Source organism: Lagenorhynchus albirostris, chromosome 16, assembly GCF_949774975.1.
Source record: "Lagenorhynchus albirostris chromosome 16, mLagAlb1.1, whole genome shotgun sequence".
In the NCBI taxonomy this organism is placed as follows: Eukaryota; Metazoa; Chordata; class Mammalia; order Artiodactyla; family Delphinidae; genus Lagenorhynchus; species Lagenorhynchus albirostris.
The window spans coordinates 78,978,618-79,005,800 of record NC_083110.1 but is presented as its reverse complement, the minus strand read 5'-3'; the positions used below and the strand labels follow the sequence as shown (position 1 = coordinate 79,005,800).

At 46.4% G+C, this 27,183-nt stretch overlaps 1 protein-coding gene across 4 annotated transcripts in view; it reads right to left on the bottom strand.

The window, feature by feature from the left end:
* Window positions 1–27,183, bottom strand: part of DOCK1 (dedicator of cytokinesis 1) — a 529,068-nt gene that overhangs the window by 334,766 nt on the left and 167,119 nt on the right. For all 4 annotated transcript variants that reach the window (XM_060127083.1, XM_060127084.1, XM_060127085.1 and 1 more), the window contains 2 exons: window positions 16,377–16,447; window positions 13,643–13,749 (listed from right to left, as the gene is read on the bottom strand). In XM_060127083.1, the coding sequence (XP_059983066.1) occupies window positions 13,643–13,749; window positions 16,377–16,447 (178 nt within the window). The remainder of the gene's footprint in view (window positions 1–13,642; window positions 13,750–16,376; window positions 16,448–27,183) is intronic.

The window sequence follows — 27,183 nt, the reverse complement described above, 5'->3', positions numbered from 1 at the left end:
CAGTGAGAAGCAGGTCCACCTCCTGGTGCCGTCCCAGCCACCCAGCAGCCCCCAACCAAAGCAAAACAAACCTCACTCTACAAAGGACGTCCTCACTCTGCATTTCAGCTCCTTCCAGTTTGTTTTTCAAGAAGTAGTGGGACACAAGTTTGGAATAACACTAAAGATCCCGAAATTTTATTGTAAGTCAAGACAAAAAATTAAGAGCACAGAGGAAGCTACTACCCCCACACACTCACACACACACACACACACACACACACACACACACACACTCTCACACCACACACACACACTCTCACACACACCACGCACATTCACACAAACACCACACACACTCACACACTCACACCACACACACACAACCACTCACACCACACACACTCACACCACACACTCACACACACACACTCATGCCTGCAATGAGCTGTTTTAAAGCATCCAAGAGGAATCGCCTGTCATATTCTGAGTGTCCCAACTCAGCGTCCTGAATACCCTTCTCCATGAACAGAATGTCATTTCTCTAGCATGATTTGTGCCAACTGTCCCATTTTGTTCAAAACAGATGGCCCAGGAAGCTGACGATCCCCCCATTCAAGGAAAAAAAAAAGAAAAGAAAAAAAAAGAAAGAAAGAAAAACAATCAAACAAACCCTTATATTTTAAAAAGAAAACACATTTCAAATAAACTACCCATAGATAAACACATGGAAAACAGCTGCAACAAATACCTGACTGGAAGTCCAGGAACCTGGGTCTATTCGATTTTGTTTGTTGGCTTTTTAATTGGAGTAGAGCTGATTTACAATGATGTGTTAGTTCCCGGTATACAGCACAGTGATTCAGTTATACACATATCTAACCTTTTTCAGACTGCTTTCCATTATAGGTTATTACAAGATATTGCTTATCACAAGGTCCTTGTTGTTTACCTATTTTATACATAGTAGTGTACTTTTGTTAATCCCAAGACTCACAGACATAGAAAACAAACTTATGGTTGCCAAAGGGGAGGGAGAGGGGAGGGACAAATAGGGAGTTTGGGACTAACAGTCTTTTTGATTTTGGAACAGCCTTTTAGCCTCACTAATTAGTTCAGTTTACCCGTGCACACAGGAAATCATAAAATCCACCTTGCTCACTCTTTGCCTTGAATCTCAGGCGAGTGACTTAAATTCTCTAAAATCCTTAATTGTCCTTCTTTGCAAAATAGGCCTGATATTGTTAACCCCTCGGGTTTACTGTGAGAATTAGATGATATAATTTGTGTGTCTGGCAAGTAGTAAGCATTCAGTAACTAGCAGCTGTAACAGTCACAGAAATACTATTATGCAAAGTCAGCCTTTCCAACAAAGTACACACAGAAAACTAATGCCTTAGAGTTTGCTATCCAGTAGGGTAGCCAGTGAACCCCTGAAATGTAGCTAGCAGCTGAGGAGTAGAATTTTCCATTTCAGTTCATTTTATGCACTATTTTAACTTAAATGGAAAAAAAAGACATCTGATTCAGTTATTGTCAACCACTGTTTGGAACAACGGGAACAACTTGGGTATGCAGGTCTACTTTTCACTGGTAAATTATATTAAATGTTAAGATCAAGCATCTGTGATGAAAATATAGCATCCAAATTGAGATGGGCTATAAATGTGAAAAACACACGGGATTTCAGAGACTTCGTATGAATCAAGAATGTAAAACATGCCAGTTGTCCTATTTAGATCAAAGTCATGTTGACATGATATTTCAGATAAAATATATTATTAATTTCACCAACTGCTTTGTACTTTTTTTTCTTACTGTGGACTGTATAAAATTATCAATTACATACGTAGCTGGCATTCTAACTCGGTTGGACAGCGCAGTCTCGGAGTATGCTAGGAGGCAGATGTTAAAGACCTCTTGTGCGATTTCTCATTTTAATAAACCAGTGTTCATCTTTGGAAGGAGAATCAAGGCCACAGCTTCCTCCTGTCAGATCCTCTTCACACGTACAGGACTGCAGGCCTCATCAGTGCCTGGTAGTCTGAGTCAAGGCAGAGGCCTGACCCCACAAGGAAGCGAAAACCAGCCAGCACGGTTGTCCTGGTTTTCGCTGCCGTGCACAGAAGGGAATGCTGACAGCCCAGAGAAGGCAGCCCGTGGGCCCAGACTCCACGCAAATCAGCCGCGGGGATCAGAGGTCCTGCAACACACCAGCCAGCCTTCCGCACCCCCTTTCCCAGTGTGATCCACTATGATTACAGACAGCAATGATTGCACATCTGTTCATCCTCAGCTGTGCAGGCTGAAGCCATTATGATTAATGCTCTGGTAATGGGCACAGAGTAAAAAATATTAATCTTTATAAAAGGTATTCAACAGGCATCGTCAGCTTATAAATGTCCAAGCAGAATATCCGTCTATAACTCCATTACAGCTCTACATCAAAGCAAGATGCAAATACAAGAATGAATCTGTCCATTTAAAACTTTCATTTTATGAACACTAAATAATGTAGTTTTTAGTTTGCTCACGTTAAACAAATGATCCATAAAGTGCATTTAATAACCTTGAGCCTGTTACACAGAACTGAGACCCAGATGAATGCTTTCAAGGCGAGTTAAACGGTAAGAGCCCCGCAAATGGGGCAGGTTTGCTATGCGTCTTATACAGTAGTCTTACTTTTCAACAATCTAAGAACTCGGCACCCACATGATTCGATTTGTTCAAATAATTCTCTCCTTCCATGCAAATCTTTAAACACCAGAAATAAAGAAAACAGAGCCGGCAATGGAAGGGATCACGGGAGCAATCTACTCGTGTCCAACTTTTACAGATGTGGGAGCCAGGAGCCGGAATACAGGGACCAGGCAGCAGCTGAGCCAGAGTCAGATGCCTGATCCTGAAGCCAGAGCTCCTCTGACCCACGCATGTGCACGTGCATGTAAACATGTATGATTCAGGTATCTCTACAGGTCTAATGCAGATTAAACTTTTCCAAGAATTACTTTAATTCACTTTAAGTAAGCTGTGATCATTAGCAGAACCAGGAGGATAAATTCACATCAAGTAACCCTAAGTAAGTCAGTTCTCCTTTCTGAACTTCAGTTTCTTTGTCTGTAAGATGGAGTAAATACAACTGCCCTGCACTGTGTTTCAATTCCTACCTACGGGTAGTACCGCTGTTAAGTATTCTGGTAAGAAGATTCTCAGCACCACCTGGCTCAGTGCTGAAATGATCAGAAATAAGATAATCTGCCTGTTAGCTTTGAGGTACCCAATGTCACAAAATTTTAATTGAGAGAGTGGCAGAGCAATTAAAAGTATCCTGAAAATTGGAAGTGAACATGGCAAGATACAGATTGTGGAACAATAGGAAAAAGAAGCTGGTCAAAGACACATCTTCTGGATGAAGCCACCGGGCCTCGTAAAAAGTGTGTCATCTGTTGAAAGAACGGAGTGGGGCAGCAGATAGTTTGTATCCTGTAGTTTGGAGAAGTATAATCATAGAGGTGAACCAGCCACTAGTATCATAATAATAAATACTTTGTCAGAAAAAAGAAATGGAAGAAGAACCAATGGAGAAAAGTCTAAAATGAGTCCCATTTAAAAGCAGATGAAAATATTAGAAAGACTCAAACAAAATGCCAGGGAAGACAGTGTGGAAAGTACTGGTCAGACCAGGAATCTATCCTCTGGATGGAAATGCATTTAAGGAGGTGGCTTGGTACATTTGAGAGGAATTCGATAGGTCTGCCTATCCTTGGGCAGAATCTTACCACGTGGAGGATGAGAAAACAAAGAGAGGAAAACAGAGCTGGGGAGTCGTGTGCATGCTTTTACCCAAGAGCGTGAAGCTAACCAAGAACACAGGTGTTGGCCAGTGTGGCCCAGCACACACTCCTCTACTGCTTGCCCCCATACTGAGCTCTACAGTTAAAGAAACAACGTCAAAATCATATGGTCTGTCCGCTCCATCTTGAGGGAAGGACTGTGCCCTCAGGGAGGAGTTTACGCAACAGAAAAAAGTAGGGTCTAGAAGGAGAACATAGGAGACTGCAGGCTGACCTGGGGCTCCTCCAACTGTCCCAGGCAAGTTTCTGTACGCAACACGGTGCACATACAGAGCTAAGCTTGGGGCCGGGAAGGAACCATGAACTGGGGAGACTCAGAGACCTGCCGTCCCAGTGCCAATGTGAGCATGACTGGGTATGGGACAACCAAGGCAGCCTCTTCTAAGACTGCTCTCATGTCCCCAGTATCAAGCGACAGGGACAAGAGTCCACTCAGAGGTGGGTGCAGAACAGAGGGCCAACACACTATGATAAAGGTTAGACCAACTACACCCTGAGGAACTTAGCACTGCCAATATGATCACACAGAAAGAGAAGAGAAAAGGCTATGAAAACTCCATAGGCACATGAACACAACACTACATGGTTTATTTATGTTTAAGCTATTTATGTGTTTATTTATTCACATACTTGTACTTTATCGTGTTCCATATGGCACTTGAAGTGAATTCAGTTTTCAGAATGCATAACTTTTATGCTGGATGTGAAACAGCTTATGAAAAGAGTAGGGGGTGGATTTGTAACAAGACAACGCCCTAATCAGCACCACGGTGGTGGACAGCTCCCTGCCTGGGATTTTACTTGCAGACTAGGACTTGCTACTTAACTCCTGGGTCGTTATCTGTAAATTAAGAAAATTACTCTTTTCCAATTATGCATTTTTAAACTGATGGCTCTGAAGCCATTCTCAGAGGAATCAAACTTGCTAACCAACAGTCCTGAGCACATGGTAGGTACTCAACAAATTACAATGGAATTGGAATGGATATAATTAAGAAACTGAAATTGAGTTCACCCTCCTAGATTCATTAAGCCATTTCTAAAAAGGCTGCACTGTTTTAACAAATGATCTTTTCAAAAACACATATAATGAAAGCTACAGAGTGATATACAGAATGAGGGATGAAAAAAGGTACAGTACTTTACAGATAAAGATTAAAATTTTCTCAGGGCATAAAAAAAAGAGGAGAAAATTGTATTAGTATTCCATCATTACTTAAAGAATTAAGTAACTTTGGGGTTCACCGCTGGTAACGTTCATTAGAAGTCTTCAGCACAACTCTCTAATTAAAGTATTCCAGAATGCTATACGAGTGGTACATTAAGTAATTATGGCATATGAGGGTCCCAACCCCAATTTTTCTTTCTGTGAAAAGCATCCATCAAGTTAACAAAAACTACTACAGAGAACTTCTGGGTTTAAGAACCCTTTCAGTAAGAGAAATACCTCTCCATTCTCCACAGTGGAGAAGCTCAGGAGATTTTATTTTGATTTATTCATCGATCCAAAACATTAAGAAGGTATATTTTACTATAGGTCTGTATTAAACACACAGCTTTTCTTTCTACGATTTAAAGCACAACAAATTGATTGACAGGGTAATTTTTTTAGAGATATAAAATCTTGGATCGAATCACAGTGAAAACGGTCTAGAAATCTGACTTTGCTAATTCCTACTAGCTAGCCCCAATAGGCATCTGGGCCTTTGCCCTCAGATTTTAAAGAGCTGCTGTAACTAATGTTTCCACCATTAAAAAGGAGAATTTTACTCTGCTTGACAACTGGAAGAATCATTCACCTTGAAAATAAAATAAGAATGAGGAAAATTATTTGAACTCTCCAGGCCTACATTTTTAAGGAGCTCTGTATTGTTCAAAAATGGAACACAGGGCTTCCCTGGTGGCGCAGTGGTTGAGAGTCCGCCTGCCGATGCAGGGGACACGGGTTCGTGCCCCGGTCCGGGAAGATCCCACATGCCGCGGAGCGGCTGGGCCCATGAGCCATGGCCGCGTGGCCTGCACGTCCAGAGCCTGTGCTCCGCAACGGGAGAGGCGACAACAGTGAGAGGCCTGCGTACTGCAAAAAAAAAAAAAAAAAAAAGGAACACAAATGGTTCTCATGAACCTAGGGGCAGGACAGGAATAAAGACACAGACGTAGAGAATGAACTTGAGGACACGGGGAGGGGGAAGGGTAAGTTGGGACAAAGTGAGAGAATGGCACTGACATATATACACTACCAAATGTAAAACAGATAGCTAGTGGGAAGCAGCTGCATAGCACAGGGAGATCAGCTCCATGCTTTGGGACCACCTAGAGGGATGGGATAAGGAGGCTGGGAGGGAACCATAAGAGGGAGGGGATATGGGGATATACATATGCAAATAGCTGATTCACTTTGTTATACAGCAGAAACTAACACAACATTGTAGAGCAGTTATATTCCAATAAAGATGTTAAAGGAAAAAAGAAAAAAATGGAACACAAATGAAGTTTTATGAGGTTGATGAACACAGTGTAAAAGGAGCCTACTTGTTATATTGAAGGAAAGAGCTACAGGAATGGCCCGAGAATGAAGGAATGGCACATTTTCCATTCCTACTCACTGCTAGATTCCAAACATCAGAGAAAAAATAAAAAACAAGGTGGCCCCAATGAACAGTAAGCTTAAACCAAAGTAATCCACCAAGAGTATTAAACTAAACTACTATCAAGACTACAAAGGGATTGTCTTACCACTAAATCGTCAAATCTTTATTCTCCAAATCTAACACTATTCTGCAAAAACAAACTTATGACACAAGGTAAGTAGACAGTAAGCTCTAAAGGAAATCTGTCAATTGCTTTGGTCACTTTGAATATGAGAATACGGAAAGGCTAGATCTTCAAAGGCAAGGGAATTCAGCGTTAACTGGAATGAGCTTTCCCAAGGTCTCAGGTTAAGGACTGCAGCAGAAAGCAGCCCATGTGGGTAAGAGCACAACTCCCATCTCAGCTGAAAGGCTTCTTGCAAGGATGTCCAATGCTCCTGACTAATTTAAAAGTTAATGGTATCTAAGGTTGATTTCTTTTATTCCAATTCCTATAACATTAATGTAAAATATCTGTGTGGGCATAAATCCCAAACCTTGGTGTCCTAGTGTCTATTTTAATTTAATTATATTGAAAATTTTCATTTCTATAATAGGATTTAAGCTTTAATTTTCACAGCTTTTGTTAGATATGTGGGCAACAACATAATCACATGGGAACAAAGCTACAAATGTACAAATTAGGAAGCTCTGACCTTTCTGTCTCTTCGTAACTTGCTCTGAAAATCTGCTCACTCCATGCTGCAGATTACATGCAAGAGTCATCTTTTTTGTGAAGCACATAATCTATTTAACCAGCTTTCAAGTAGTCAAGTCACATCTCCAAACAGTGCTTGGAGCCATTACCGCCCATTCATTGGCTGTCCGCACACAGCATGATAATGAGCCCGAGTCCTTCACCTCAGCTGGAGAGGAGGAGCCAGGACAGCCAAGGTGGGTTCCGGCTCCTACGTGGGGATCCACCCTCTGCACATCCTCCATTTCCTGAAACAATGCCAGTTACTCTGACTACAAACTTACATTTGAAAAGACAACCTCAAGAAATGCTGTGAAGGCTGGGATTTGCCTCCAAATATCTGGGGCAGGGGGAGGGATGGACTGGGAGTTTGGGATTAGCGGATGCAAGCTATGATATAAAGCATGGATAAACGACGAGTCCCACCGTGTAGGACAGGGAACGATACTCAAAATCCTGTGATAAACCATAATAGAAAAGAATATGAAAAAGAATGTAGGGGCTTCCCTGGTGGCGCAGTAGTTGACAGTAGCCGATGCAGGGGACACGGGTTCGAGCCCTGGTCTGGGAAGACCCCACATGCCGCGGAGCAACTGGGCCCGTGCGCCACACCTACTGAGCCTGCGCGTCTGGAGCCTGTGCTCTGCAACAAGAGAGGCCGCGACAGTGAGAGGCCCGTGCACCGCGATGAAGACTGGCCCCCGCTTGCCACAACTAGAGAAAGCCCTCGCACAGAAATGAACACCCAACACAGCAAAAATAAATTAATAAACTCCTACCCCCAACATCTTCTTTAAAAAAAAAAAAAGAATGTATGTGTGTGTGTGTGTTTAAGTGAATCACTTTGCTGTACAGCAGAAACTAACACAACCGTGTAAAGCAACTATACTTCAATAAAATAAATTTTAAAAAAATATCTGGGGCAGGGGGAGGAATGGACTGGGAGTTTGGAATTAGCAGATGCAAACTATGACATACAGGATGAATAAGCAACAAGGTCCCACTGTGTAGGACAGGGAACTATATTCAATATCCTGTGATAAACCATAATGGAAAAGAATATGAAAAAGAATATATATATATATACACATATATACACACACACATATATGTGTATGTATAAGTGAATCACTTTGCTGTACAGCAGAAACTAACACAACCGTGTAAAGCAACTATACTTCAATAAAATAAATGTAAAGAAAAATATCCGGGGGAGGAGCATCGAGATAAAAACAAGACCATGACTTGATAGGTTCTGAAGCCCAGCGAGGCGTTCATTACACTCTTCTCCTCATTTTCCTATATGTTTAAAATTTTCCGTGATTTTAACAAAGAGCTATCTTGAGTCCAGAGGTAGAGTTGAGCTGTCCCCTCTGCCACTTCATCTTTCCACAAAACAGAGGAATAATAAAATCAGAGGCAAAAAGAAGACAATCTTAAAAAAAAAAAAAAAAAAGCCCCATAACATTGTAAAGCAACTATACCCCAATAAAAACTTAACACAGATAGATAGATAGAGGAGGGCTTACCATGGCCCCTGGCACACAGTAAGAGCTCAGCACTATTTAACTATCATAATTATCATCTCCATCCAGACCTCAGCACAGTGGATGGGACGCCAGAGACCCCAAAGCAGTTGCCTGGGAGGCCAGAGATGGTTTCCTGGGTAGATGCAATCATATAAAAAAAAAACAAGAGAAGAAGACAATCTTAATTTTATAAAACTGCTCACAGATGAGCCTCTGTATCTTAACTCTCTCACTTATCTCTTTCTGTTACTCCTCCTCAAAGACACCTCCTTCCTGCTCCATGATCCATCCATTCAGAGCCCAGACGGGGAGAGACAGCCAGCTTCCCCGTGTGAACACAAGACCTCTCCTCCCTCAGATCAAGGGAACTACATATGCATGCCACGCTTCCTTCTCTGCACTGCTCCCTGGGGAAAGAAGTGCTGCATTTGAACATGAGATAAATATGCACTGTGAGCCAGGCACCGTTCTAGGCACCAGCGATGGAGGAACAGCAAGATGAACAAGAAGGCCATGCTCCAAGGCCTCTCATTTTAAGGAAGGACCAGAGAAAACAAGCCAGCCAAGAAGTAAAACCAGGCCATGATTGCACGCTGTGGGGAGTGGCAGAAGGAGCCCAGGGGCAGTGTGTCTGGGGACATTTTATTTATGCAGGGTGATCAGAGCACCTCTCGGAGGAAGCTCGCTATGTAATCCCTTCCAGTATTTGGTCCAGGTCTATTTTCTTTTGCCCCATATTTGACATGATGGCCCCGCACCCCGCCACGAGGGCAGGGTCTCACCGGCCATTCTTCTAAGGAATCCTCAACAAAAATGAAAAGACACGGCTAACATTTCTTGAATGTTCACGAAACACTCAGGGTAAATCTCAGTACCACATACGTATTAATCTTCAAGGTACGTAACGGAGGCAAGAAGAAAAGGGCAGCTGGAGAAATTGAAGCCTGGAGGGTAACTCACCCGAGGTCACTGAGTTAGCAGGTAACAGAGGCAGGATCTGAACCCAGGCAATGTGATCACAGAGCCCACACACACTCGCAATCCTCTCGTGAGCTGCCTGCCCTCATCCCAGCAAGGGCTTCAGACATGCGTAGTTCTTTATTAATGAGGCAGTAAAGTCATTTGCAGGAGAAATGATGCAAACCAGTCATTCATTTTATCTTTTAAGCAAAGCAAAGGGAGAGAGACATGTCCTCAGAGAAAAGGCTAATGTGACTGGCAACCAACCATGCACTCTGAGTCGCTGGACACCTGCCGAGGGGCTGGACCACTGGCACGGTCAGTAATCTACTGTGGCAGACGTGCAGGAGGGCCAGGTCCACACACATCTTCTGAACAGGCTTCTTAAATTCGGGGGGCGGGGGTTCTACATTTTGAGCTCTCTTTCCCCAGTACAGAAGCCAGAACTCGAATCCACAGCCACCCTTGCAGCTACAACTATGTTCCAGGTTCTGCCAAGGAGGCACGACTTCTCAGGATGGCAACTGGAAATGAGCAGCGGGAGGACAGCTCTGTCAGGAACTCTCATTTCCTCCGGACCAGGGTGGAGGTTGCAGAGGCAGTGGGAGTTGCAAGGTCCTGATTCAGAAGGAGCCTTACAGCTAGCACGGCTGGGAACAGACGGCAGCGACAGCAGCTGTGGTGTCCACACCAGCTGGGGCCAAACACAACCCGATTTGCCAAAAGACACATCTCCTGTTGTAGCCTAACAAACCCAGCAGGATGCACCCTCAGTCTTCTGGTCCTTAAAGAGGACAGAAGAGGAGCCAGGCTGAGCCAACCAGGGCCCTGGAAGCCTTGGCCTGCTGGGACTCAAACCTGCCACGGGAAGGCTTTCCTGCAGAGGAGCAACGGCAGCTTCAGAATTCACTGCCAGCCTCACTGCACCCAGATCGGCTTCCCACTTCCATCAAAGTAAGACTCTCAAAACAACGCAATAACTTTGATATTGAAGGGAGATAGAAAGAAACATTTCAGAGCAAAGCAACAAAGTGAGTCTCTTCTATGAGTGAAGCAATACACATGCTGATGAGCAAAGACGTGCCCTGGAGCCCAACAGAGGAACCGGAGGAGCCAGACAGGGATGTGCTCTGACCACATCCCCCAGAGAACACTGACGACGGTCTAGCACACCCAGTAGCTTGTGCAGCTAAACCTAGTTGTAGCACATTCCAGAAATCTAGACACGAAGGGAGCTAGTTTGACTGATTCCACGTGGATCAGGAAAGAGGACACGGACAACTGCATTTTTTTACAAATTAACAAGAAATGGAACGAGGCAAGAAAATCACAGCCATCATATCTCACCAGAATATGGTTTGGCTTTAAATATTGATACCAAATGTGGCACAGAATATTTTGCACAAGTAATGACATCTTCGTAAGAACAGACCAACTGGGTGATTTCCAGTGATAAACCTTTCCTGACAAGGAGGTAAGACGGCTCTGGGTAACTTTGAAGAAGCAGGGAGCCTAAAGATGCAAAAAATCTGGGCTGTCCTTGCTGTCTTCACCCAGAAACATTCTTAAAACTCAAGCCTGTAAGCGCGGCCATTTTCACATTGGACAACGCATCCTGAAATGCTTCCAGGAAGCCAGTGAGCGTCCGGAAGTACATTTGCACTGAAGATTATGGCTTAGACAATGTCGACGGATTGGACAATTCTAGAACTGCTTGTAAGACATGAAGCTTCAGGCTAATTTTGGCTCACTTTGCCCGTGATAATTGTGGATTCATATATTTCCTACAATCTCCTTTACTACGTTGGGTGCAACTGACTATTAAGATTAAATTCCTACCTTTGCAGTATCTAGAAAGATACTAAGTTAATAATTCCAAAATGTTACACATCCTGACAAGACCCCGTCAAACAAAGCTAAATATTTATTTGCATGCTGCATTATTTCCAAAACAAGACTTAAGGCAGTCTATGATAAAAGACTTACAGAACAGGAGTGAAAATAGAAATGGAGCACAGTAAAGAGAATCACAACTGCCAAATACAATGGCTGATATAATTTGCAAAAATAAATACTAAGTTTGCCTTCAAGCTATCTACTAGCTAAAGAAATAAAGTGTCCATAGAAGAAAACATTTGCTTGAAATATACTCCTTAAGAAGATCTATTTTAAAGATTTTTAGTTGAACCATTTATGCCTTAGGTCCTTATTCAAAGGACGTGGAACAAAGTTTTGCAACAGAAATTTTGAAATGTATGTAATATGTCCTCAAGAAGGTCATCCCTGTATCAACACTCAATAAAAGCCAAGCACAGTCAATCCGTGATAACTTATTTTTTTGATAACTGTTAGCTCAGTGAAGGCACTGGTGGTGGCAGCGATGGTGATGGTGATGGTGGTGGTCGTGGTGGTGTGTGTTTTTGCGTGTCTTGGGGTTGGATGGTTGGAAGGAGAGATATTAGTAAGCTACCTAATAAGACCCAGATATAAAACTTTCAGGGCATTTCACCTACTGTGGTATAAAGTTTAGTCAATATGGAAAGAAACAATGAAGCGGCATCTCCACCTATCGCCTCATGCCTCCCTGGAGTCTCACAAAGTCCCAAGCTTTAGCAGACACCTGAAGAATAAGCCATTCAATATCCAGCCTTCCAAGAAGAGCCTGAAATACTGACGGCTGGGATTACTGGCTTAAGGCGATTCATGGGCTTTGAGTCCCAAATAACGGCGACACAGTTGACTTTCTTTTATGCAAGTGAGAAAGAGATGTCTGTTTGGAAGGGCTGCAAAAAGCTACTCCCTTCTTGGTTTGATGTGTTTTCTCCAGAACACTCCCACCCAAATGAAGTCTTAACATTTCCTCTTGACATAAGCCTTAGCTATAAGTGCAGACTCCAGTGAATTGTATAAAGTTAAATCAAGAAATAAGATTAAAAACATAGGGTCCAGTAGTCTAGATGGTACAAAGGACTAATCCAGACACACACTGAGTTCTCAACAGGGACATCTCAGGACAGAGCTGCTCCATCCCTGAAACACCACCACACGTGAGGACAGAAGAAAATGAACAGAACAGCCAAACGCCTAGACACAAATGGAATAGAATAAATGTATGCCTCTCCATCAGAATGTCACTCAACAGTCTTCACATTTGTCTCCAGTAAGTGAGGAAGGTTGTGGAATTATGCAAAGGTCTTAAGCTTTCAATAAAACTTCTTGACAAGTGTAAAATATTAATCCAATCTGTCCAAACAGAAAGAAAGTGATTAATTAAAAGGGTAGGGAGATAACGTGTGGAAATGTGAGGTGTTCCTTGGGATAAATGAGTTGAGGAATCATTAAAATTATTTTTCCTTTGAGCAGGGTTTGAAGAAACCCTGTCACAGAATGCAAAGTTCAGGCTAAGACATAACCATGACTTCTACATTTAAAGAAAATTTGCAATTTTTTGTTGCAATCATCTCAGTGGAGGACAGTGATTGCCTCCCCAGGACAGATAATCGCACATCTTACAGGCTACAATGTATGCTGATTACCCTAGGCTCTGGTGTGCACCTAAATTCCAAACTACAAGGTTTGTGCCTTCATTCTTCAATGATCTATTACCTACAGTATATGCCAATTACCATTCTCTGGTAAGGGCTAAATCTTCCTGTCTTGTAATGGAGCTGTTTTAATTGGCTGCAACCTCCCCACTCCTTTTTTTTTTTTTTTTTTTGGTACGCGGACCTCCCACTGCCGCAGCCTCTCCCATCACGGAACGCAGGCTCAGCGGCCATGACTCATGAGCCCAGCCACTCCGTGGCATGTGGGATCCTCCTGTACCCGGGCACAAACCCGTGTTCCCTGCATCGGCAGGTGGACTCTCAACCACTGCGCCACCAGGGAAGCCCCTCCCCACTCCTTTCGACAAAGAAGAGAGAATTCAGACAGGGCGAGGTCTACAGACAATGACAAATGTGACAATTTAAGGATTCTCAGGGTTTTACTCACCATGCTGTGTGAAGAGGTCACTGTGAATTATTTCAATCAAGCAATATAGCTTCTGAATGGTCAGCAAACCCACGGGAACATTTAGGATGAAATCAGTAAACATTTTGCTATAAAAGGAAAAACACAAGTGAAAAGAGACGCTGGAAATACTGCAAAATGACCCAGTGGGACACAAGACAGTACCGAGACGCAAGTTCAGTGAACGGTCATTAGATGCCACCAGAACGTTGGAATAGGCCCACTATACAATATGGACCGAAATCTCTTCCAAAAGAATGATGCTTTAGAATGTTATTTTTCACTTCACACCCACTAAAATGGCTCTAATCCGAAAGAGAGCCAGTAACAAGTGTTGACTAGGATGTGAAGAAACTGGTACCCTCATACCATGCTGGTGCGAATGCAAGACGGGGCAGCCACTTCGGAATAATGCTTGGCAGTTCCCGAAAATGTTAAACATAGTTACCATACGACCCAGCATTTCAACTTCTAGGTATATACCCAAAAGAAATGAAAATATTTATCCACACAAGACCCTGTGTATGGATCATAGCAACGTTATTCGTAACACTTGAAAAGTGGAGAAACCCAGACGTCCATCAGCTGATGAATGGATAAACATAATGCAGCAGATCCACACAATCCACCCATAAAAGGGAATGAAATCCTGACACTAACAGACCTTGAAAACGTTACGCTAAGTGAAAAGAAGCTAGTCACAAAAGGTCACGTATATTATACGATTCCATTTATAGGAGATGCCCAGAAAAGGTAAATCTATGCACACAGTACGTAGGTTAGTAGCTGCCTAGAGCTGGGGTGGGAGTGGGCAATGACTCTTACTGGGCACGAGGAATCCTACTGGGGTGACAAAACTGTTCTAACAGTAGATGATGGTGATGGGGTAGAAGTCTCCTTCCTGATGTGGGAAAACAAGATGTCTTCAGCACAGGGGTCGACTGTAAAATAAAAACTGGAATGCTGAATTCTTTTAGGGGCGTATGGGCGTGTGTGTCAGTGTGTGTGCACACACGCCGGCACACGAAAGGTAACTAGCAAGATCCAGATCCTCGTGGAATGAACTTTGAGTTATTCTCCTCTGTGATCTCTTCTGTTTCATCAAAACATGACTTAATTTTCTAAACAGGGAAAAATACATCCATGATTTTCAATGTCATTTTTTAAAAAAATCAGTAGGTAAGGTGTTGAAGAGGAACCCACGCACGCACAGTCAAGGGCCCAAGGGCAGATGGGACCGGTCCTGGGGAAGGGAGTCTTCCCTGGATCTCCAAGCACAAGGCACAGCGCCCGTTGTGAACATGGACGTCACCCCTCTAGTGAGCAAAGGCCTGGTCCCCATGCCCCAGGAGGACAGGCCCAGAGTATGGCCATGGCCCACCCAACTGCAGCTCCCCCCTCGTCCTCTGTTTCTCCAGTCCTGAGGTTCTCAAACAGCAGCATTCACTGAAAGTGTCTGGAGGCATCATTAAAACCAAATAGCTGGGCCCCGCCCCCAATTCCTAATTCAGAAGATCTGGGAAGGAACCCAAGATGCAGCAAATTCCCAGGGGCTGCGGATATCGCCATTGTCTGGACCACTGCCTGAGAGCCGGGCTACAGGCACAGAGCACACGGAGACCCGGGAGGGCAGACCTGTTGCCCGTGGGCCCACCTGTGCCTCCTTTTCTCATTTAGAACCTGCTAAACTATAACCAGTATTGCCAGTGCCTGGGAGCAAAAATAAATGTGTCCACGCAGGACACTAAATCCTCAGGCACATCAGACACGTGATGATTCGTGGGGAGAGCAGCTTCCCAAAAGCCCCTCACCCTTCACTTCCAGGGCATGAGTGACCTATGGGGGACATAAAGTACAGAAGGGTGACCGTTTTTCATTCCGCTTAACCGCCCAACGGACAGGTGGCCCTTTACTAATATTTAGGTGGACTTTTCTGGCTGGTCAAGAAGTACTACCACCTGCAGGTAAGTTTATTGGGTCAAACGTTAAATCAAAATCCAAACAAGGAGCAGACGAGGGCTGTGCTGCGGATGTCTGGGGTCACAGAGGCCGTGCACCCACGTGCTCGAGACACCTCTTTTCCAAATGCACTGACATCTGCACAGTAAACAACTGAGACTGAGCTTGGATGGGGACGGTGGCAAAATCGGAAGGTGAAAGGAAGGATTCGGTCCCCAGCCTGACTCCCCCACCTGAAAGCCAGTGTCCAGCTCGCCCAGAGTTTGGTTTGGTTTGGTTTTCATTTTACTATAACCTGAGCTGACAACTCGCGGCTCCTGTCTGAGGCTCACAGCCCTTGGGCAGGAGCCCCCAGAAAGAAGCTGTATGGTAATGAGGTAGAGGAGGTGAGACACCAACCAATATTAAAGCTCCCGAGTCCAAACGTTTAGGTGCTGAAACCCAAACCCAAACCCAAGAACCACTTATGGAATTTTAAAGTCTAAAGGATGCAAAACGCCCAATTTGTATTACGTATGCATAAGGCTATAAATAATCTTCTAAAGAAAATATTGTGACTGTTGATAGAAGACACCTTTTCCACATAAAGACATAATGAGCAAAGTGTCACAGACACCACCACTAGAACATGTTCCAGAAAGATCCGGGGCACTGAATTACGTGGACATGAGACAACCCAAGCATCCCGTGAACTAACGCCCTCAAAAGGAGGCCAAGCGTGGCACACGGGAAGCCTTCGCCTTGGGTGCTTCCTTACCTGAGCTCTTTGGGATCAAATACCAATTTCACATCGTTGACAATGGTTGGCAAGTATTTCAGCGCTGCACCCTGCAAACCAAGAACAAAGAAGAACGTTGAGCCTAAGGCAGTTGGCAAATCTTCACACGAAGTTGTAATTACTTTGAAAAACCACACACATACCAAAAACACAAAGATCACTTTCCTGATGAGAAGCTGATGGTTAAACACAACAAATATTGAGGGGAAAAAACACAGCCTCTGATCCACAAACAGTGGAGATGTGTCAACATGGATATCCTGACACATAATAGAAGTGATATGAGCAGAAGCCAACATTCAATGCTCGCTCACGAACGCCTATACCGTACCAAGCTTTTACGTGATTCTCCCCTTTACCCAAAGGAAATCCTAGCAAATGAAGACCTGTGTCCCCAGAAGAATCCCCCACCCACACATTCACTGTAGCTCTGCCACACTCAACAATGGGAATGACTGCCTTTGTCCCATTCCAGAAATGACTGCCTGTATATCTAGGTCCCTGAACTCGGAATCACTTTCTTCTTTAGTAACTTTATCTCCTATATTCACATTCTGTATCTTCTAGAAAACCCACACTTGCAGAAAATAAGAGTGATGGTAATAATGATAGATCCTAATACATGCTCTGCCCCTGTGCTACACCAGTGTATATTTTATCTTTAATTCCAACAGACCTCCTACAGGGAGTTAGCTGTGCAGGAAGGCAAGGAAACTGACAATGGGGATGTTAATTACTTTGCCCCTGATCACACAGCTAGTACTGAATTGAGCTAGAATTAAAATTCAGTTTGGTGGGAAGCTAGGGCCTCAGCCCACCCTCATCTATATGCGATTGGGAAAAGGTCCTGGATTTTAAATGTTCTGACCCTGGCTGGGACGCCCCCCTCTGCCTCTGACTCTAAGTGACTCCTGCTACCAGGGGGGGCTCCCCCTTCCTGAATGAAATGGAGGAAATAAACTCATGTCAAATACCTCCAGGGGCTGTAATAAAGCTCAAAATCTAATTGAAAAGAGAACTGGATAACACTTTGAACACTCGAAAATGCCACACCTATTACCTAAACAGCTGTTAGCATTGTTTTCCAAAAGCAAGTAGGCAGAAACCCACCTTAAACAGATTACCCTGAATATATATGGTCAACCAATTTGCAACAAGGGACAAAGGTGACCCCTCGGTCAGCACCAAATAAAATTCCTTCCACACCTCACATCCTATATAAAAATTCACTTTAAATAGATCATAGATCTTATATTCTTAAAACTATAAAACGTCTAGAAGAAGATACTTGTGACTTCGGGCTAAGCAAAGATTTCTTTCATATGATACCAAAAGCAAAATCTGTAAAAGAAAAAAATTGGATCCATTGTACATCACCAAAATGAAGAATTCCTGCTCTTCAAAAGAACTTCTGCTGAGACAACAAAGACAAGCCACACGCGGGGAGAAAATAATCGCAAAGCGAGTAAAGGCACAAGCGAAGCGAAGCTGTTTTGCCAGGATTTGGAGCCAGTCCACCTCCAAGCCCCTCATGCCTTAACGCGCCACAGTCAAGATGATCAAGGACAGGTAAGCCAAGTTTACCTCTACATCTGCACTACAGAATTAGTAGTGTTTTTCCCCAGGTGTTAACCCTGTCCTTCAATGCCGGCCAGATCAAGGAATTCCAACTCTCTGCTTTGAGATGCAACTTTTTTTTTTTTTTTTTTTAGCGGTACGAGAGCCTCTCACTGCTGTGGCCTCTCCCGCTGCAGAGCACAGGCTCCGGACGCGCAGGCTCAGCGGCCACGGCTCACGGGCCCAGCTGCTCCGCGGCATGTGGGATCTTCCCGGACCGGGACACGAACCCGCGTCCCCTGCATCGGCAGGCGGACTCTCAACCACTGCGCCACCAGGGAAGCCCGAGATGCAACTTTTGAAAAGAACCTTAAATAGAAATAATTTCATTCTGGCTTCCAAAGTTCTGCTTCAAATACCTCAGAGTTGCTTTGAAAAAATAAAAAAATATTTACTGTGACGTTTAACAATAAGCGTTTGCACAGCTGACTGCTCGGGCCAGAAAGTGTCTTGTCTAGTTTGTGAGGGTCCCGCGGGCGAGGATGCATCAACATAATGCGTTTTAGCCTGTACCCCACGAAGCACCATCTGCCTGGAGCAGCGTGATAAATACCATCTTACAAGGACAAACAGCGGCAAACAAGACAGGCCTTCGTGGCCCACCCTCTGCTCGCTGCCCGGGGGCCGCCGGGCGCTGCCTTAACCAGGCTCCTGAAGGCTCCCCGACCCGAGGTCAGGCGACACCCACAGAGGGAGGGCCGTACCCGCGGAGACCCCCAAACGCTGCTTAACAGGGAGCTCTGCCGAACTGAGCCAGATGCTAGGGACGTCGCGTTTACAAAGTTCACGAGGGTCACAGAGAACAGAGAGCAACCGCGAGCCCACGTCAGTCCTGGGTAACATAACAAGGGCAGACAGACGGAATGAAGCGAAGGCGAGGGCGTGCCCCCGCACCCCATTTCCAGCTCTGTTCTCTCCGTACTCCGGCGGTCGGTCGTGAGCTCCTTTCCACCTTCTGCCCTCCCCCAGTGACCGTCTCAGCCTCTCTTCGCTCTCCTCCAGCCCAGGATCCCACCCCCTTTTCGCTCAGCTCACCTCCTGCTTCAGAGAAAACCCAAACCATCAGAACAGGCTGGGCAGTTCTGCCCACCACTCAAGCCAAAACAAGCCGGACGCCCGGCCTCTGCCTGTCCCTCCAGGCAGACGGAGGGAGCACCTCCCTCCACGGGGTGGGGGTGGGGGGATCCTGTCCGCTGGGCACGGCCCCTGCCCCACTGTCTGATCGAGCACCTCCTGCATTTTCCTCCACACTCCAGCCCACGCCAGCCTCTCCCCTTGAAAGCACCCAGAGCCCCAGGCTCCCCACCGCCCAGCCCAGCACAGACAGCTCCCAAGCTGTGCACTCACCCCGGTGTCCAGTAACCAACGCACTCCCCAGACCTCTCCAGCCGCCATCAAGTCTCCATTCCTGCCGAGGCCACAGCGACTCCAGGCCTTCGCTTAGGTGACCTTCCCGTGACACTGCTGTGACCCCTCCTTTTCCGGAGCGTCCACAGCCCTCACTGCCAGGGCGACCACCTTCCTCTGCCCCTCCCTTAAAGGTGGGTGTCCTTGCAGTCCCATTCTAGACTTTTCTCCCCCCTCTCCATACCCCTCAGGAAGCCCCCTTCGGCCAGCTTCAGACGCCTAATGCCTGTCTCCCAGGTCACCTCTCTCCTGAGCTTCACACTCACATACCCGACGGCCACTGGACTTGTGGCTGCCCCACAGATGCTGCAAACTCCCCCTGCCTTAGAGGGGGCCCTACCCTTCATCCCGGTGCTCCAGGCTCAGGGCGCTGCACCCGGGAGCCCCCAGGTCACACGCTCAGGATGCTGCGTCTTCGGCACAGCCCACTTCTGACCAATCACAGAGCCTGGTGGATCCTCACTCTTCCACACGCCCTGCCTCTACGGCCTTCTCCATTTCTATAGTGTCCACCACCTGGCCCACGCCTCTTGTGTCTCCCTCCGGCAGGAAGGCACGGCCTCCTAAGGGGCCTCCCGCCTCTGCTCTGACCTCCTCAAGGTCACGTCTCACGCGCAGCCAGAGGAGCTTTCCTAAGATGCAAATCTAACTGAGATGCTTGGGTGGCAACGCCCTGCTCCTGGGATACAGGCCTGACCACCCAGCATCCTCAGAGGCCCGGGCCCCACCTCCCCCATGTTCCAGTCAGGGGCCTCCACCTCCACCTGCAGGACCCTTTCCAACAATGTGGAGCCTCTTTCAGTCTCCCCCATGCTACGGACATCTCTGCCAGCTCCGAGGCTGTGCCCATGCTGTTCCCTCCTCCTGGGTCACTGTTCCCCCCACTCCTGCCCCTGGTCCTAAACACGCAGAGGTAACCTCGTGACTCCTCAGCCCTTAGCCACTGTTTTCCTCAAGACACACGGATTCCGGGTCAGCCATCGAGGACTATTAGCGCGCTGGGCCGTGTGTCTGTAGCCCCCCGACCAGGGTCTCACGGCTGTGGCCCGGCCAAGGACCCTAGACACAGCAGAGCCTCCATGACTCCCTGACCCACAGAGCTTTGCCCAAAAGCACCTCTTTAACCTCAAGAGACTCTGCACCTCTTTGCTTTGCACCCACTGAAATCGGCCTCGTCAGCTGAGAGACCCAGCTGTATCCCCTCCAGGAAGATGAGCAGCCAGAAGAGGCTGAGGGAACCCTGAGGTCCCCCCAGTGCAGCCCAAGCCTCCTGAGAAAGCGCGTGCCATCCCCCACTCTCGTTAAGGGCGCAGCCCGCTTTGCCCATTTCTAACACTGGCTACTGGACGAGAGACTTGAGTGTTTTGGTTTCCGCTCATGCTTGCAGGAAAAGGCCCCCGTTTCCTCCGTGGAGTCAGGCTGCTTCCCTGAATTCAGGTCTCTTTCAAGGGCAGGGGCTACTGCTTCGAGAGCTTCTCAAGGTGTGCAGCACGGGCCAGACAAGGCGGGCTCCGGCTCGGTGAGGGACAGCGATGGGTCGAACCTCATCTGCAGAAGACGCCTCCAGAAACAGAAGGCCCGAACGCAGACGAGGGAGGGTAGACGGCATGACGCCCAGGAGCGGGTGCCCCCCCCGGACAAGGACCCGGGCTCCGGGCCAGGCTGCCACCTCCGCCACCTACTATGTGAACTCAGGAAGGGAGTCTTTCCTCTGGGTGCCTCTCAGTGGGAAAAGATGGAGGTTAGTAGCAGTGAATGGGGCGGCCTCCAGCGGCAGTCGGGAGAACGGAAGTGCCGTGGAGGCGACGAGACACCCCCAACCCATCACTGCTGCTCACGGACGGTGCTCACCACTCGTTGTGGCGGCAGGAGAGTGTGGATGTGTGCAGATGTGAACACACACACCTTCTTCAACGTGCAAAACTCTCCATTCAGTGAAAACTTCCATTTATCAAGTCCTGATTAAAGCAGTAAGTAGTGAGTAGAATCATTTGCCAAGTCTCAGAGACAGTCGGGTAACAGGAATGGAGGACACTGGAGACGTCTCTTTTTCTGTTGTTGTTTTCTATTACTGTTTGTAAACCAGTTATTTATTTACACAAAATCTTGCTCAGAACATGCCAGCCTCTTTCGAATGGTAGGGGAGAGGCCAGGATGCCCGCAGGGCATGTCAGCAGCCACCAGGGTGCCTCCCAGACCTTGGCTAGGCTCCCGGCAGGCGGGGGGCACGCATCGGTTCACTGGGCGAGTGAGGTGGGCAGGAGGTGAGGCCTGTGGGATGTGCCCCACAGACAGGGCTCAGCTTGGAGTGGGCGCTCCTCGGCACCCCTCCCGGGGCTGTGAGCCGGGGCCACATAACCTGTGTGAACACACCCACCGGACAGGGTCTAGCCAGGAACACAGACCAGCACAACAGAGGAACGTAAATGAATTCAATGTTTGAGCTTTGTTTATCCGTCTCCTGTTTCTTAAGTCATAACTGAACTTATCAAATCAGTGTTTGCTTTTTAAGAAAGTTATTCTTTCAGAGTTGACTTTAAATTTACCTGAATTAACAAAACAGCAGCTTAAGTCCAGGCTGCCACTTCTCCTTGAACGTGGAAAAGCTTTTCCCACGTGAGGACGGACGGGTCCAACCCTAAAGGCATCAAATACGTGTGCAATGACCCACTGACATGCTGAGAACACGCACTTCAGTCCCCCACACGCTCAGGCACGTGAAGGATTCAGGTACAACTGAAACTACCACCAAAAACAATAGGGCTCCCTGCCATTGAGCACTGACTGAGAGGCAGCAATCCACAGAAAGATACAAGAAACAAAATCAGGGGCCAGTGGTAAAGCTATTTCTACTAATATTAAAAGACAAGCGGGCTTCCCTGGTGGCGCAGTGGTTGAGAGTCCGCCTGCCAATGCAGGGGACACAGGTTCGTGCCCCGGTCCGGGAGGATCCCACATGCCGCGGAGCGGCTGGGCCCGTGAGCCATGGCTGCTGGGCCTGCGCGTCCGCAACGGGAGAGGCCACAACAGTGAGAGGCCCGCATACCACAAAAAAAAAATAATAAAAAAAAAAAAGACAGGCAAGTTGCTGGGTGGTCCTCTTAATACTGGGTTCATCACTTAACATCCAAGCAATCAGGAACTCATGGTACCCATAGAGCTACCATATGATCCTGCAATCCCGCTCCTGGGCACATATCCACATGAAAATATAACTTGAAAAGATACATGCATCCAACGTTCATAGCAGCACTACTTACAATAGCCAAGACATGGAAGCAACCTAAATGTCCATCGTCAGATGAATGCGTAAAGAAGATGCGTGATATATATATATACACAATGGGATATTACTCAGCCATAAGACAGAATGAAATAATGCCATTTGCAGCAACATGGATGGACCTAGAGATTATCATACTAAGTGAAGTAAGTCAGACAGACAAAGGCAAATATCATATGATACCACTTACATGCGGAATCTTAAAAAAATGATACAAAAGAACTTATTCACAAAACAGAAATAGACTCACATAGAAAACAAACTTATAGTTGCCAAAGGGGATGAGGTGGGGGGGGATAAGTTACGAGTTTGCGCTTATCAGGTACACACTACTATATATAAAATAGGCAAACAATAAGGACCGGGCTTCCCTGGTGGCGCAGTGGTTAAGAATCCGCCTGCCAATGCAGGGGACACGGGTTCGAGCCCTGGTCCAGGAAGATCTCACAGGCCGCAGAGCGACTAAGCCCGTGCGCCACAACTACTGAGCCTGCGCGCTACAGCCCACGAGCCACAACTACGGAAGCCTGCGCACCTAGAGCCCAAGCTCCGCAACAAGAGAAGCCACCGCAGTGAGAAGCCCGCACACCACAACGAAGAGTAACCCCTGCTCGCCGCAACTAGAGAAGGCCACGTGCAAAAACAAAGACCCAATGCAGCCAAAAATGAATTAATTAATTAATTTTAAGAAACAATAAGGACCTACTGTATAGAACAGAGAATTATACTCAATATCTTGTAATAACCTATAATGGAAAAGAATCTGAAAAATATATATATATGTGTGTGTATGTGTATAAATGAATCACTTTGCTGTACACTTGAATCTAACACAACATTGTAAATTAATTATACTTCATTTTTTAAAAAGAGAGGAACACCTCTGATGAGGGCAATAATGAAGTATGATTTAAAGGTTAAAACAAAAAGAACTCATGGCATCACAACTCTGAGGAAGGAAAGTATGGTCAGAACTGAATCAAATGGACAAAAAACACATTGAAACCAAAATTCCAGAGAGAAAGAAATGAAATGCATAAAAGAATTATGAAATGGCAGAAAATTCCAAAAGTTTTCTAATTGCTCAAACAGTTCAGGTTAAAGAAATTAAATAAATTTTATACTCTTCCCTAAGCAAATTTAATTGTCATGCATCTCATGAGAATGCCAACTTAATCCAAACTGTAAAACAAAACAAAACATGCACTTTCCATCCAGTATCGATTTAATGTTGTAAGTATCTCTCTGGATAAAAATATTACTACTGATGATGATTAATAGACACTATTTTAGGGTAAAGTTCAGGCTACATTTTTCAGCATAATTAGTTTAATTAAATCCATTAGCATATCTTTATATAAGATTACAAGAGCTATCTGTGATACAAAATAAGTTTTTCTTGAATAATGTATGAAGCAATTATTAATTACATATTTCTCCAGAAAACACATATTAAAATGATTCCATTTGGAGGTTCTGAGCTAAAATATATATGGTCCACAAATTCTCCTTTCAGACTTGGCTCAGAAGAACCAGAGCATCCTGATACAGGAAAGCATCCTGATACAGGAACATGTAGCAAGAACAGTTCAGCCAATAGGTGCCCCTGGACCAGAGCTTGTGTATTTCATAGGGCACAAATGAAATGGAGCAGATGGCAGGGCATGAAGGTTTCATGCAGTTAAAATGGAAACACACGGCACTTTGGAGAGATTCAAGGATGAGCCACACTGTTCTTAGACACAGAAGAATCCAGAACAAAAGAAAGATAATGACAGTGACTGCTTCTGCTCCTTACACCCTATTCAATCAAGACTACCTACATCTTCTGTATCTTAAATCTAAAATTACCTCTCCTCTTTATACCAAGCTCCCTTGAAGCAGATTCTGGTCTTTAACATAACATTCCCCATCTCTACGGCCAACGTTTTGGTTCATTCAATCCCGAGTGACAAGTGAGCAGCTGAAGGAAATCACTCCTCTGAGTAGTTTTATGTATAACTATCACAAAATCCAGAGGAAAAAGGTAGTGAGAAAAGTACAAACAGTATACTAAGATTAAGATTCTTCAGTGAGGACTTCTCTGTTGGCACAGTGGTTAAGAATTCACCTGCCAATGCAAGGGACACAAGTTCGAGCCCTGGTCTGGGAAGATCCCAAATGCCGTGGAGCAACTAAGCCCGTGTGCCACAACTACCGAGCCTGTGCTCTAGAGCCCGCGAGCCACAACTACTGAGCCCGCGTAGTGCAACTACTGAAGCCCGCGAGCCTAGAGCCCGTGCTCCGCAACAAGAGAAGCCACCGCAATGAGAAGCCCACACACCGCAACGAAGAGTAGCCCCCGCTCGCCGCAACTAGAGAAAGCCCGCACACAGGAGCGAAGACCCAACGCAGCCAGAAAAATTAATAAATTAATAAATAAATAAATTTATTTTTTAAAAAACACACAGAACAACAGAAAATAGCGGGTGTGGGCAAAGACACTGAAACCTCTGTGCACTGTTGATGGGAATGTTAATGGTGCAGCCACTGAGGAAAACAGTGTGGAGGTTCCTCAAAAAATTAAAAATAGAGCGACCATATGACCCAGCAATCCCACTTTTGGGTATTTACTCAAAAGAAATGGAAGCAGGACACAGAAGATACATTTACACACTCCTATTCACTGCAGCATTATACACAACTGCCAAGAAGTGGAAGCAACGCAAATGTCCATCAACAGATGAATGAATAAATATGTGGTCGACAGGAGCTTCAAGATGGCGGAAGAGTAGGACGCGGAGATCACCTTCCTCCCCACAGACACATCACAAATACATCTACACGTGGAACAACTCCTACAGAACACATACTGAACGCTGGCAGAAGACCTCAGACCTCCCAGAAGGCAAGAAAGTCCCCACGTACCTGGGTAGGGAAAAAAAAAGAAAAAACACAGAAAAAAGGATAGGGACGGGCCCTGCACCAGTGGGAGGGAGCCGTAAAGGAGGAAAGGTTTCTACACACTAGAAGCCCCTTCGCGGGCGGAGACTGCGGGTGGCGGAGGGGGGAGCTTCGGAGCCGCGGAGGAGAGCACAGCAACGGGTGCGGAGGGCAAAGCGGGGAGATTCCCGCACAGAGGATCAGGGCCGAGCGGCACTCACCAGCCCGAGAGGCTTGTCTGCTCGCCCGCCGGGGCGGGCGGGGCTGGGAGCTGAGGCTCGGGCTCCGGTCTGAGCGCCGGAGAGGACTGGGGTTGGCGGCGTGAACACAGCCTGCAGGGGGTTAGTGCGCCGCGGCTGGCCGGGAGGGAGTGCGGAGAAAAGTTTTCTTGCCTCTGTTTCCTGGTGCTCCAGGAGAGGGGATTCAGAGCGCCGCTTAAAGGATCTCCAGAGACGGGCGCGAGCCGCGGCTAACAGCGCGGACCCCAGAGACGGGTGGGAGACGCTAAGGCTGCTGCTGCCGCCACCAAGGAGCCTGTGTGCGAGCACAGGTCACTCTCCACAACCCCCTGCCGGGGAGCCTGTGCAGCCCGCCACTGCCAGGGTCCCGGGATCTAGGGTCAACTCCCCCGGAAGAAGGCCTCAGGCTGGTGCAACGTCACGCCGGCCTCTGCCGCCGCAGGCCCCCCCCCCCCCCCCCCCGCACTCCATGCCCCTCCCTCCCCCCCGGCCTGAGTGAGCCAGAGCCCTCGAATCAGCGGCTCCTTTAACCCTGTCCTGTCTGAGCGAAGAACAGACGCCCTCCGGCGACCTACACGCAGAGGCGGGTCCAAACCCAAAGCTGAACTCCTGGGAGCTGTGAGAACAAAGAAGAGAAAGGGAAATCTCTCCCAGCAGCCTCACAAGCAGCGGTTTAAAGCTCCACAATCAACTTGATGTACCTGCATCTGTGGAATACATGAATACACGAGTCATCCCAAATTGAGGAGGTGGACTTTCGGGGCAAGGATATATTTTTTTTTCCCCTTTTTCTCTTTTTGTGAGTGTGTATGTGTATGCTTCTGTGTGTGATTTTGTCTGTACAGCTTTGCTTTTACCAGTTGTCCTAGGGTTCTGTCTCTCCTTTTTTTTACTTAAAAAAATTATATTTTCTTAATAATTATTTTTTATTTTAATAACGTTATTCTATTTTATTCTACTTTATTTTATTCTATTTTATCTTCTTTCTTTCTTTCTTTCTTTCTTTTTTCTCTCCCTTTTACTCTAAGCCGTGTGGAGGACAGGCTCTAGGTGCTGCAGCCAGGTGCCAGGGCTGTGCCACTGAGGTGGGAGAGGCAAGTTCAGGACACTGGTCCACGAGAGACCTCCCAGCTACACATAATATCAAATGGCGAAAATCTCCCAGAGGTCTCCATCTCAACGCAAAAACCCAGCTCCACTCAATGACCAGCAAGCTACAGTGCAGGACACCCCATGCCAAACAACTAGCAACAGAGGAACACAACCCCATCCATTAGCACAGAGGCTGCCTAAAATCATAATAAGGCCACAGACACCC